The sequence below is a fragment of the Maylandia zebra genome, linkage group LG8 (genome assembly GCF_041146795.1).
Source record: "Maylandia zebra isolate NMK-2024a linkage group LG8, Mzebra_GT3a, whole genome shotgun sequence".
Classification (NCBI taxonomy): Eukaryota; Metazoa; Chordata; class Actinopteri; order Cichliformes; family Cichlidae; genus Maylandia; species Maylandia zebra.
Genome location: NC_135174.1, coordinates 9,027,224 through 9,041,386, shown reverse-complemented (window position 1 = coordinate 9,041,386; position 14,163 = coordinate 9,027,224). Strand labels below are relative to the sequence as shown.

The window sequence follows — 14,163 nt, the reverse complement described above, 5'->3', positions numbered from 1 at the left end:
ACCTGTGTGTGGTGTACAATATTTAAATGCCATCTTTTTAAGAAATAGGAAAGAATATAGCAAAGACTTGACACAGAACCTGAGAGATCCATCTGGCCCTTCAGTTGATCCATCTGCTGTTCACTGAAGCCTCATCAGAAATGGTCTCAGTGGAAGGGTGGGTGTCGAGAAGTTGCTCTTAAGCAAGAGAAACAGGGAGAAAAAGACTGTTATTCCGAATTGCACAAAAATTGGAATGAAAATCAGTGGCAACAGGTCTGCCAAACAGTGTGGAACCAGAACAAAAGACAGCCAACATCATCCAAAGAACAGCTTTGAATGTGATGATTTGTAGCTACTCGGGTTGGTTGCTACAATGCCTGAGAGGAAAATCCCAGTTTTGGAGAGGCTGGTAAGTTTAAAGTTGTCCTGCCATCTGGGTGGGGACCTGTTGTTATTTGCTTCACCAGGTCCTCATGGAGTGCAGTTAGCATCATTAGCTAGTAAGCCTGGATCATGTCAGGTCTGGGTGCTGTCCAGCTCTGTGACTCGTCTTTGAATGTCTGCTTTTGTGATGTTGACTGGCTCTTTTTTGTCGTGGTCTGCTCTCAGGGCCAATTATTTATTTATTTGATGCGTCTTTCTTTGAGATGCCCTTTCAATATTACTCTAGGGCAGGGGTGTCCAACTCCAGGCCTCAAGGGCCGGTGTCCTACATTTTTTAGATCTCACCCTGGGTCTACACACCTGAATCAAATGATTAGTTCATAACAGGAGAACTTCAAGACATGTTGAGGAGGTAATTTAGCCATTTAAATCAGCTGCGTTGGATCAAGGACACATCTAAAACCTGCAGGACACCGGCCCTTGAGGCCTGGAGTTGGACACTACTACTCTAGGGGGTTCTGTCCTTCCAGCTGGGACTACACCCTGGATGTGTCTTTGGAGAACAGGACATTTATTCTTTTGGGCTCTGCTTCTCTGATTTCTTTTTCATAGAGCCAGAGCTATAGGCCATTTCTAGTGGCTCAGTTTTGGACATCTTGTTGTACTTCTTATCCATCTAAGCCCTGTCTCTTGTAAGACCTTTCGGCACCGCTTGTGCCCAGCTAACATCCTCCCGGGCTTCCAGGCTTACAAAAGACCAAAATAATCCACAGAGTGCTGACTTTCGTGGACTCTCCTCCATAGCCACCTGGTCATTTCTTTGGAGGTGAAGGCTGTAAAAGTTAAGCACCCATGACATCACCAGAGGCTCTTTGGAACACTGTCGAATCATGTTGGGATAACACAGGTTGTCAGCTTCTACATAAAGTTATTATTAAAACAAAAGGAAAGTGTACCAGACAATAAATATCACGTTTTTTTGTAGCTAATATTATCACTCGTTTCTATTCAACATGACAGATGTCCCCTATGGTCTTAGACGTTTGAACAACACTGTTTATATTGTCTCTTATAAAATGATTCAGAGCTGGAGCCTATTCCAGCTGTCACTTGGAGAGAGGCATGGTACAGAGTTCTGGGCCTCTCTAGTTCTGGGTCTTTGATTGTTTTGGACCTGTGCATCTTGCTTGTTTACTGTTTTGAGGGTTTTTAGCTTTTCCTTTTTTGTGTCTTGTCCTTAGTGTCTCCTGTGGAAGTCTTCCTCATCTCAGTTATGTCTCCCTTACTTGTTTCCATGCTCTTCTCTCTGTGTTTCATCCTTAATTGTCTCCCCAGTCTGTCATGTATATCCATGTTTGTGTAGCTCCGTCTAAATGTCAAGCTTGCGTGAAAATTAAGCATGCTAGCCCCACATCAACACTTACTGGCCCCTTCTTTTTGCTCTACTTCCAGGTCTAATTCTTAGCTTTTGTACTCATTTCGTAATAAAGAAGACAGGAATTACTGTAGATGAAAAGTAATGTTGGCAGTCAAAATAAACTTGAGGACTTCAGCCAGACCTTCTGTGTTACCAAATGAATGTTGTTAAAATTCCCAAATTCCCAGGCCTTGATAATGAAGGTCTATGACGGGGTGTCAAATGTGGAAATAATAACCTGTAGGGTGCCATTTTGAAAATATTTGTTTATTCATTGAACTTTTTTTTTTTTGATTATATTAATGGTACTGCGATGAAAGTGTTTTTTAATAACTGCTAACTGGTGCACTTAAATGGTAACTCACTAGCCATTACTAATGCAGTTAGTTAGACGTGTGCTTTTTCTGCTATGAAAAGCCGACAAAGGTCTGAAAAAGTAAAATAAAGGCGTTACACAGTATCCGTTTCCCACACATCGACTACACAGTTTGGACAGGAAGTTGTAAACGAATAATGAATCATTCACTGAATTTGCGGGAGCACCTTTGTGCAGCACCCACACTCTCACTGCTGCTGGTCTCTGGACCGCGCAAGCTCAGTGTTAAGTAGGCAGACCGCGCCCCTTTCCGGGTAATTAAAAGGTAGGTGATTGGCTGCGTTGGCTCGTCCTCGCGGAGTAGGCGGGGCTGTGTGATCTGCAGTTAATCCGACAGGGATTGGACTGGAGCTGGAGCGCAGACAGGGGATCGGAGGAGAGTGACAGGTTTTGCTGCACTAACTTCTGAAACACCGACAAAACTAGGTGGACGCTAGGTGTTATAAATAGATAGGAGCAACAGAAAGATAGAGTAGAAGTTGTGTAACATGACAGACAAACTTTAGAGGTGAGTTTTTGGGGTGAGACGCTGAGGGGTTAACGGCGCGGTCCACCGACGACTCAACATGGATGTCCGGGGAGCAACGGTGCTGCTTTGAGAAGGAATTAAGGCCGTTTGTGGGTTATTTCTAGCCGAAGATTTTTTTGTGTGTGTGTGACGGAGCTGAGGACGGATTTAAATAAGCGGGTGAGTCTAGACTTTAAAACAAACTAGAAAACTTCAATTGTTACTTCATTGCTAGCATAATAAAAGTCTGTGTCTGTTTCACGCTTACAGTTCAAGTTCAGCTGTGGATTGTTGTAGCTAACATTTAGCAAAGGTGAGTCTTTTTAAATAAAAGCTTGTTGAAATGAATATTTTTCTTATTTCAACTTTATAATTCATTCACTTTGAATAAATCACAGCAACATAATAAATGATTACTGGAGTAACTGAAAGGCATACACACACAGAGTTTTAGCGTCTTTTTGTTTTTGAACTGTTTGTGTTGTTGTTGCTTGTACGCCTGCTGATCCAGTCTGGCTACCATTAATGATAAGCCCACCCCGTCTGCCCCCCATTGCCCCTTTCCATCTGTTACTTTGTTTTCCTGACTGCCTGCCTCTCCCTATATTATTCCCTTGTGCGTGTGAGACTGCATAGACTGACCTTTTATTTATTTCCCCCCTTTCAAATGAGACACAAAGATGGCCCTCTGCTTCAGCAGAGCATCTTTTCACTGTGCCTGTTATTATGTGTGTGGCTGCTGATGCCTTCACTTCTTCTTGTTGACATATGCTGATCCCCTGCAAACCAATACAAATGGCCTGCTGTCACACACATACACACAGATCTTAGCCACCAAAGAAACGCCTATAAGTAGCCTAATTTTATCAACCCACTAAATTCAGTTGTTACACTTTAATGTCATTTATTTTAAGAAAGTAAATGGAAGGACTGCTGATGTGTGTGTGTGTGTGTGTGTGTGTGTGTGTGTGTGTGGGAGGAGGGGGTGTCATTATGTCAGCTTGTGTGCTGTTTGTTTCATGTGCTGCTCTGACAGACAGCATGATTAGTGAGACTGAAGGTTACCATCTCTCGCTCACAATCAGTTTCCACTTATAGCACTCACGCCTGCTCTTTTTATTTATTGTCCCTGGTTCTGTCAACCGTGAGGTGACAACTGTCTGTCAGTGAGCAAGAACACGGACACCCCGAGAACATTCCCATTGTTTGTCACAGTCAGCGAGCAGCTGTCCCCATCATCAGGAGCTGTTGATAGGGCCGCTTGACTTAAAATCTTTTGTCTCTATCTAAATTTCCTCTGGCTGAAAGTGGTTCTTGTTCAGCTCACTGATCATACATGAAGAAAATGCACCCTAAGGTGTGACATTATAAACTTTAACAAATTATTTTAGGCCCATTCGGTGTTGTTATAAAGTCCAGGGTCCACATCATCAGGATTTTATTCTGAGTGTGCGGTTACATTGCAGAGAAATGCAGAAACTAAAAACAATTGTCTTTAAACGTCATGTTTTGCTGCTAGTCTTTCTGTTCAAAAAGCATTTTCTTATGTTTTGAGCCGTAAAAGGCCTGAATGGATGATACCTGACGGCTTTGCTGTCTGTTAGCTTAAAAACCAGAGTTAAAATGTTGCTGTTAGACATTGTTTTACATTGAGTTGAATGTGGGTGCCCATGAGCAAACAGTCCACACACATTCTTTACTCAGAGTGAAGATATTTTGACCTAGAGTTTGTCTGCATTTATTCTGAAATCTCCTCTTATCACAGATTACACATTACACTGATAACACGACATCGACATTTCAGGTTGATGATTACTGGTGACTCTTCATACTTCATGGATTAGATCACAGTGTGATCACTGTTGGAGAAGTGTTTTGACATCTCTGATGTGCCTTTTATTCTTTCCAGTTTGTGATGTGAATGTTTTACCAGTGTCTACGTCACTTCCAGATGTTAAAACTGTGGAGGCGAGACGTGCCACTCTCAGAGAGGCTGGGGGAGGACTCTCCGCTTGTTCCGGCACCTGGCCCCCCACCCACGGCAGCTCCGATGGGCCCCAATATTTCATGGCTTCCTGATGCCCCTCTTCTCAGCTCGGATCCACCTATCTTTCTGATGACTCCAGCGACGCAGGCGGTGTCTGGCTTCTTTGTCTGGACTGCACTAATCCTCACCTGTCACCAGGTAACAGCCTCCTGGTGTAGACTTTATATAAAAGATGACCTTCTCAGGTTTTAAATTTTACCTGTCATATTTGATTTCTGGAACTTGCAGGGGCCATATTTTGATTTCACGTGAGGGTGGAGTGCTTATTTATCACCTAAGCTAGCAATAGCAGGCTTAGATCAGTAAGCTGCACCCAGACACTGTAGAGATACTTTGCAGATACTCAGTTAGCTAATAATTAGTGCTAAGTAACAGACTAATAATGTTAAAGTTTCATTTACAAAAAAAGGAGAACAGACATCTTGGATATCAAGTATTCAATATTATTTATACAAAAACAGTTATGACTTTGAGAGCTAGCAAGATATAAGACACCAGCTGCATGTGTCAGCTTCCAAATTGACCACAATAGTTGAAGCCTTAATAAAGTTTAAAAAGGTGAGTTATATAACAAAAAATATCTCAGTACTTTTTATAAGAATGTTAATTGTCTATAGAGATGAAGACCATTATTGCACCAGGTTGTGAGCAGGTCCTTAATGGTGCAAAGTTGGGATCCAATCACAGGTGGCCATTATGGGGACTGCAGCTTTTGGCACTTGCACATTGGCTCAGCACTTATCTCTATGGGCTCCTGCTTGTTTCCCAGTAGCATCAAGAGAGATATGTGTGCTGTTCAGTTCTACTTTTACTATAATATATTGTGCTCTGCTGGAAGTGCATGTGTTGGTGTTTGACCGAGCAGACGGTCTGTTGTGATGGATGTGCTCACGAAAAAGACAGACAGGTGTGTTTGTTTAATGCGCAGGTGATGTGATCCAGCAAACATGCTCAGGCCGAGAGAAGTTGCCGGGCAACATCCCGCGGCAGGTGTTTGTGACACAGAGCATGAATACACACACACAGATACTTTAAAACGTTGAAAGGGGTTTATAAAATCACATTCCTGTGAGTTGAGCTCAGGGGATGTATTGATTAGTGAGGTCAGTCACATGGACCAACTCACAAGATAGAAAAAAGGCATAAATGACTTATAATAAAAAAATCTGAATGGAGGATCTACACAACGGCAGATGATGCTCATAAAACCTCTGCTCCATCCTGAGTTGTAAGGACTCTGTGCTCACTTCCTGTGAAATCCTCCATGCCCATTAAAGTAGACTTGTGAGTCATTGTAAAAACCTGCCAGTGTTCAGAAAGTCTCTTCCTTCTCTCCTAGATCTACATGCACCTGCGTTTCTACAGCTCGCCCAGGGAGCAGCGCCATATCGTACGGATCCTCTTCATCGTTCCCATCTATGCCTTTGACTCCTGGCTCAGCCTCCTGTTCTTCACCAATGACCAGTACTATGTTTACTTTGACACCGTCAGAGACTGCTATGAAGGTGAGGACGTGCTGTTGATTTTATCTCATCAATGTCAAGCTAAAACTCTGAGCTCCCATGACCCACTAGGTCATTTGTATCCCATTAACAGAACTCTCTGATTTAAATCCTTTTCACGTCTTTGCAGGCAGCTTTTCCAGTTGAGTTGCTGAAACACATTGTGGTCTGATTAGAGTGGAAATGAATAGTCTGCTCTGTCATCCTTAACAGATTATCTACCACTACAAGTCAATACTTATTTTGTAAAGGACCCTCTCACACTTATTAGATTCTTGCCTTTTCTGCATTATATTTTGGCTCTGTCTCAGCCATTTTGATTTGGGCATAATTCTCTGGTTGGAATTATAAAACTGGCTCTGAGAGGAAACACGACTCCAATCTCAGTAGAGACAGGATGAGTTTAATCACTAAAAATGGATTTAATAAAAAATCTGGGCTCTTTTTGTCTTTTTGGTTAACGGAGATGGTGGGTTGGCGGCTTCTCGGCCAATGGTGACTCAAACAAAACACATTCCAACCGACATGTTGTATCCTGCGCTATTAAAGTCAGGAATTGGCAGAAGATGGTGAAAGGAAGTCGACTGCCTCCACCCCTCAGTCTCTGAGTTTAGTTGTCACGATAAAGCTAAAAATGATCTTCTTATTGTGACGCTGGGCTCACGTGTCGTGTCCTGTGTTGGCGAACCGATGACGTCACATGCTTTTGAATGTGAGCTGAAGGGAATCGCTATGTTTGGTTCTGCTTTTGGCAGGAAGCGTTATGTTCGTCATATTGCTTTGTCATACATATGGCTCACCTCCTCCGTCTCCGCGCTCTTGCCCAAGTCTTCACTCCCTTTTTCATTTCTCTTCATCCTCTCATCAGCCGTCATCTTCCTATAATGCCGCTGAGTCCTTTTCCTCGGCGAGGACCGACTTGTTGCATGGCAACCACGCTCACAAATCTCCCTCATCAACCAGATTGGCTGCATCAGATAATGAGTTTACCTCAACCAAACTTGCTGCAAACTTGCTCCTACTGTTCTCACTGTATGTAGGCCTACTGTATCACCGTGGCAACTGGCGCTTGCAGGCGGGAGTCCTTGGGGAAAAGTGAAAGAACATAATGGTAAACAGCCAAGACACAAGGAGAGCTGCTGGAAGCAGATGAACCAGTTCTCATCACTCAGCTCTGTGGACGAGCTTTTTGTGTTTGGCATGTGTGGCATCTTATTACCTGAGTACTGTCTGACAGACATCTGACGTCAGATAGAAGGCAGTGGGAAAGTTGTAGAGAGGGTTTGGGTGGAGTTTAAAAACAGAGCAAGAAAATATGCAGAAATAACACAGCTGCAAAGAGCTGATGAACTATAGTCACTGTCAGCAGTACAGAGACTTCTGTGCTATGGCACGATGCTTGCATGTGCATAGTGCTTTTGTGAACCTCCCATGCACAAACATGACACACACCCAGGATATGTTACATTTTCACACTTTACAATGAACTGATGCACAGTCACTACCCTCCTTTATTTGGATTCTGTTTAATTCATTTTCATCTTATGCATTTAGTACACAAAAGTTATCCAAGAGCGGATTTACCTTGCATGCATTCAAACACACCCCTGCGAGAGTGCGCGTATGCACGCAGGACTGGAAGGTCCTCGGGGGGTTAACGGGATTAGCACTGTTGTGTTTTTTATGAGCCTCCTGATCTGGAACACCTTCTCACTGAAGCAGCACAGAGGAGAGAAAATAGGTGGCTGAAGATTTATTAGCTAATGAAAGAAATACAACTTTAGTTAATTCTTTGGATATTAAAATTGAAGGTCAAGTCTTGTCAGATTACGTGAATTATGTCCATGTGTTTTTGCATTGAGTAGAGCAGCACTAGATTTGATTTGGACATAAGTAGCTGTTGCTTTCTAATACTAAATATAAGCATGCTTGTGATTGTGTGTGAAGGTCATGCTTTAGTACAGATTTATAAACAGCTGGTTTCCCTTTTGTTACAGTGAAATATTATTATGCCTTATGTCCCTATGACAGTATAGAAATTATTTCATATAATTACCTCATGTGTGGTCAGCTGTTGTTTTTGAGCTGCGCCTCAGTTTGAATTGTGCTGTATATTTCCGTCCGCATGATAAAACAAATGTGACAGGAAGTGATGTGTTTGTTATTGTGTGACTGCTGGGAGGTCTGTGAGTAATCGAGTGAGTTACTGCTGTATTTTTTTCAGTCTGCTATAAAAATATGGGCTATTTTCTGACAATTTGAACCCAGTGTTGTGAAATGTTTAGTTGTTTATATACATGTAAAACAAATGGAGACAATTCTGTAACCAAACATGTTTAGAAAGTCTTAATATGTTTGTTGTGACATTAACAGTTTCAGTGAACAGGCTCCAGTCACAGAGGACAACACAGACTTAGAAAATCAATTGTAAAATTGATTGAATGATTGCTCATTTCCATTTAGCTGCGGTCCTTAGAATTCCTGGTATTGTGCATGTTGGTTCACTGTCACGCTGTCATGGCTTCTGGGAGACTTGAATGTGTCAATGAAGCCATCATTTATTTCAAGTTTCCTACAGTGGTCTGAAAAAAGCTTTTCCAGAAACACCATTTACAGTAAGCAACGATCAAATAACAAACCAAAACTATCACATATGTAGCGATTATAATCAAATCAGCTCTTTTTCTCCCCCTGTGTCTCTTCAGCATTTGTTATTTACAACTTCCTGAGTCTGTGTTACGAATACTTGGGAGGAGAAAGCGCCATCATGGCTGAGATCAGAGGAAAACCGATAGAGTAAGTTCAGCCTAAAAGGCCTTTAAATTGAACTCGTTATGCTTTCCTTTTGTTCTGCTGGTGTGAACTTGTATTAAACATGGGCAGAGTTTAAAATAATCAGGTCTGTTTTTACAAATAATCCCTTTAAGTCCCTAAAAGCTCAGGCTTCAGACTCTAAATGCTGTATTTCAGATGTTGATGTTTTTTACTGCTGTGTATGAGGAGCAGCCAATCAGCAGAAAGTTGTCCTGCAACAGCTTGTTCAGCCAGACAGTTAACAGACGGGCGCCACCGAGGCTGCTCTAGTCAAGTCCAAGAATGAAATTATGCAGCTGAAAAACACCTTTCAAAAAAAAAATTAATGGATTAACTTTAATTTAACCAGGAAGTGAAACTGGTGAGAACATGCAGTCTGCACACAGAAAGGCTTTAGCCGGACCTCGTCTTCCTGTGAGGCGACAGTGCTAACCACTGAGCCACCCATGGTGTAGCCATAATAAGTCCGCTTTAAACAGTATTTGTTTTCATGGCATGGACTCTTTTTAAAAAATACAAACTATTGCTCAACATGTTTTCCTTTTTCCTGATGTTTGGTTCCATCAGGTCCAGCTGTATGTATGGTACCTGCTGTCTGAGGGGAAAGGCCTACTCCATTGGCTTCTTGCGATTTTGCAAGCAGGCCACTTTGCAATTCTGTGTGGTCAAACCGCTCATGGCTGTCATCACCGTCATCCTGCAGGCCTACGGCAAATACAAGGATGGAGACTTTAAGTAAGTGCTGCAGACAGGAAGGTTGCTGGTGGTGAACTTGGTGGTGTATATCTGTGAGAATCCAGGCGTTTTCACACGTTTCACAGCTTCCACAAAATGAGGATTACCACTTTAATTTCTAGATTAATTGAACGCTTCAGACTTTCATCTCTAATGGGAGCTTCCAATAATCACAAAAGGTAGTCAGAACTGACCCCAAACACAAACCAGCACCATTAATGCAGTTTTATCTGACCTTCACTCTGCAGTGTTGCCAGCGGTTACCTGTACGTGACCATCATCTACAATATCTCCGTCAGCTTGTCGCTGTACGCCCTCTTCCTGTTCTACTTCGCCACCAGGGAGCTGCTGAGCCCTTACAGCCCCATGCTCAAGTTTTTCATGGTCAAGTCGGTCATCTTCCTCTCCTTCTGGCAGGGTAGGTCAGCGCGGCAAAAGACGCCACACGACGTTTGTTATGAAAACAGGTGGAGTGACAGCTTCCTGTGCTTATTTATTTGTGGTCAGGCATGCTGCTGGCCATCCTGGAGAAATGCGGTGCCATCCCTCAGATCAACTCAGTGGAAGTGTCCGTCGGTGAGGGTACGGTCGCCGCCGGTTACCAGAACTTCATCATATGCATCGAGATGTTTTTCGCGGCACTGGCTCTGCGGCACGCTTTCACATACAGCGTGTACAAGGACAAAAGTCTCGATTTAACAGGTGAGAAGGAAGGCGAGGGAAGAAGGGAGGAAGGAAACAGCGGGGTTTAACACATCTGTCGTAAATGTTTACCGTCTTAAAAAAGAATTCAAAAAGTCTTTCACTTCGTGTCTGTCCTCCATCTCATTTCCATTCGTTTCAATGCATCTTTTTTTTTTTTTTTTTTTTTACTACTTCCTTAAGTTTTTGTTTTCGCCTTTATTTTTCACCTCCTGATATCCCACTTGTCGTTTTCTACTTGCCTGTTTCTACATATCTATCTTCTTTTTTATCTTCTCCTCTCTGCTGCACTCTAAAGGACCTGTTCCTACATATGGACAGTTTGGTAGGTTGAACACCGTCCTTGTGCGTTTTCACACTGCTGCTATTTCTATTTTGATTTATTAAGCTGCATTAAGCCAGCAGTTTCTGTTCTCTCTCTCTTTTATTTTTAAAATCTCATATTTCAATTCAGTTTTGGTTCTTGTGCTGACATTTCCTAAAGCAACCCCCCCAACCTTTCTCCCTTTATGCAGTTCTCCCTGTTTTACTTCCCTTTAAATCACTCTGAACCCCCTTTTCTTGCCTCCTCTCTAAATCTCATCCACTGCCCTTGTACAATTGCTCCCCCCCCTTTCCCCCACTCATTCCTTCTTTTTACATCCTTTAAATCACTGATGCCCTTTTCCTTTTTCTCAGAGACTATCCCCTTGTCTTAAATCTCTTTCTGTTTTTGACTCTTTTATCTCTCTTCCTTTCCCTTCTCTCTCTCTCCCTGTGCTTAAACATTATAAATCCACTTTCTTTTGATGTTTATCCTCCCACCGTCCTTCCTTTTCTTTTTTTTTTCCACTTGCATCCAGTCTCTCTATTTTTCACCCCAGCTTTTGGCCTCTAACCCTCCTTTTTTATGGCTCTCCCGCAGGCCGCTGCGCCCCCATGAAGAGCATCTCCAGCAGCCTGAAGGAGACAATGAACCCGGGCGACATGGTCCAGGACGCCATCCACAACTTCTCCCCGGCCTACCAGCAGTACACCCAGCAGTCCACGCTGGAGCAGGGGGCGCCACCGCCAGTCTCCCGCGCCCACAGTGCTGTCAGCGGCCGCGGGGACACAGAGAAAACGCTGCTGCTCAGCTCAGACGATGAATTCTAGAGCGGACCAAGTCAAAAGCGGGCAAAACTTGACATCAGTCTGATGTCAAAACAGCTGATGGTACTCTGCTCTCTGCAGCCGATCCCCCTCAGTATACGAATCAGTAGTTGCTTGTTTGTTTTCGTTTCCCCTGTTTTGCGACTGATCAAAAAATGCAGGGGCCCGCCTTTCCCAAGGGTCACAAGTGGGAACACGGTTGAGTTGTGAGTCATACTTTCAGATAATGACTCATAGCTTTGGAACAAAAACTGAAAAAAAGCTGAATTTCTTTTTTTTTCTCCCTCTCTCTTTTTTATGCACAGTCCTGTTTCCCCTTCCTTGTGTTTAGCAGCGGAGCTGTAAACTTTATAGGTGTTGCTATTTATTTGTTCAGATTCACATTCTGATCTTTGGCAGTGTTTACCAAGGTTTCTTCTTTGGACATGATTCATAAACTTGAAAGAATATTTAGTCAAGACATTGACTGGTTGGTCAAAGCGCTTTAAAGCAGTTTTCAGTGTTGTGGAGGTCTTCGTATGGGGGTGAGAGACCCTGGGCAGCAGTTGGTGATGCATTTAAAGGGAAAGCATGTCAAAAACAGGAGTTAGTAAGCACAACACATGGATCAATGTTGTTATTGATATTGCAGAGGGGGAGGCAGAGCAGCTCATAGATTACAGAGTGCATCTGCGGCCGACTTGTGTAATTGGAGCGTTATTTGAATGGCTGGGATTAAAGCTTGTGTTTCACTCTGATAGTAAGACCTCTCCAGGCCACAATGTAGGTTAAATGAGGAGAAAACAGAAGAGGAATTTAGGCTAAAGCTAACTTTAGATGCCTTTTCTCGTTACTGGAGCTTTGTCGAAGCTGGGCGTGCTGTAGTTCACGTTCAGAGGCGAACAGAAGTTTCAATTCTACTCTTAGTTAGGTGTTGTGCTTTGATTTTTGAAAACAGGATAAGTTTGAATTTGATAAAAAAGATCTGGCAACTAAGGCAAGGAGTGTGTGGGCAGCTGCCTGTGTGGCAGTTATTTTTGCAGGGATTTAATAAAACATTTTAGCGTGTGCCTACACAGCTGTTAAATGACAGTACATCATTCTGAGTGCTGTCAAAACCTTAATGGACATCATGCCTCCAGCTGAAGCATTATTGAGCCAACCTACAACTCTCATCTCATCAGATATCAGTATTGTGATTAGTTTATCTTTCTTCAGCTTGACCACATGTGGGTCGTAGGTCGTAAACATTGTTGTTGTTGTTGACATTACTGAGTTTCTTTGAGTTGGATTCGCTTTTATTCTTCCAGTCAGTCTTTTTTTTTTATTTTTTGGTGTAAGTTTACCGCAGTCTAAGCTGTGTTTTTTTTTTTTTTTTTTTTTTTTTATTTGTAACTGGATTTCTTGAGTCATCTGAATGACTCACAAGAACCTGCCAACATTTTTTTTAGTTCTACTTTCACTGCTTTGCTGTAGCTCTGTCTCAACACCAGGGGGCCACAGGGAGCGCGTTTGGAGCCAGTTGTAGGTCATAAACATACAGTCAGAGCTTGAAGCATATTTAAAAATTTTAAATGCACCAAGAAAATGTTTGTCACTTTTTTAATGTCTTCTTAGGACTGTCTTCTATTTTCATTGGAAAGCAGAAATGTGTCCCATGTTCAGACAGTGCTTACGTTTTTTTTTTCCCTTCTTTTTCTTATTTTGTGCTTCTGCCTGAGACATTATTAGTTCTAAATAGGAGAGAAGCCACGTGTGCGTGCAGGAGCAGCCTCTTATTTATAGACACTTTAAAAACGGGGTTATTTTTAGCGATGATGAAACTGAGGTCGCACTGCAGCTCCTACTGACAGGTTGCTTGCGTGGCATTAAATTAACTCTCAGTTTAAAAGCAAAGCAGACAGTATGCTGATTTGCACTCTGTGTCATAATTCACCCTTGTACTCCTCATCTTTGTCTGCAGCCATGCTGTTTGCTGCAGTGTGAGTTGTTCTTATGTGGGGAAAAAAATGTTTGTTGTAGACTAATGTTGCACATAAAGTACATGAAAATATTAAGTGCTATCTACAGGAGTAAATGTATGTCTAAATAATCATATATACTGTATAGATTGATCACAGGAGAAACAAAGGCCTATTTTTTTTTTTACAACTTTTGTTTCAATATGTTTTTTTTGTTTCTAGTTCTTTGTATAATGTATAATGCTGCTCACAATGCTTCTGTGTCACATTAGATGGAAAACCATGAAGACAAAAATAAAGATATTTACTGTTGTTTTTTGTCTAATTCACATTATTTTCCTCTAATATGCATTAAAATGACATGTATGTGTCATATGTTGCCAAGGAAGGGTTAATGAAAATGTTAATGAGTTGCATGTTATGAAATTGTGTTTTTGGAGATTAACACGTTAAAACTAGTTAATGTGCTAACTAGTCATCTGCTAGAAAGGAAGCTATTTGCCCTGCGATGCTAATTGTCTTAAAATAAAATGAGCTAGGACAACAAAGTAAATGGTCTTTGGCAACAAACATATATTACACATAGATGACCTCCAGCTTCAATTCACTTTTCTTTTTAGATCAC

General features: G+C 42.1%; 1 protein-coding gene across 3 annotated transcripts; it reads left to right on the top strand.

Annotated features, from left to right (window-relative positions):
- Positions 1-2,474: 2,474 nt before the first annotated feature.
- Positions 2,475-13,850, top strand: tmem184ba (transmembrane protein 184ba). Of its 3 annotated transcripts, XM_004557550.4 has the most exons (10): positions 2,476-2,847; positions 2,938-2,980; positions 4,619-4,852; positions 6,054-6,219; positions 8,922-9,012; positions 9,598-9,765; positions 10,014-10,183; positions 10,273-10,467; positions 10,766-10,792; positions 11,372-13,850. In XM_004557550.4, the coding sequence occupies exons 3-10, from the start codon at positions 4,619-4,621 to the stop codon at positions 11,599-11,601; spliced, it is 1,281 nt and encodes a 426-aa protein (XP_004557607.1). In that variant the 5' UTR covers positions 2,476-2,847; positions 2,938-2,980; the 3' UTR covers positions 11,602-13,850. The 3 variants fall into 3 exon arrangements, with proteins under 3 accessions (XP_023009142.1, XP_004557607.1, XP_004557608.1); XM_023153374.3 differs by lacking the exon at positions 2,938-2,980 and having other exon boundaries at positions 2,475-2,847; XM_004557551.4 differs by lacking the exon at positions 10,766-10,792 and having other exon boundaries at positions 2,478-2,847.
- Positions 13,851-14,163: the final 313 nt, after the last annotated feature.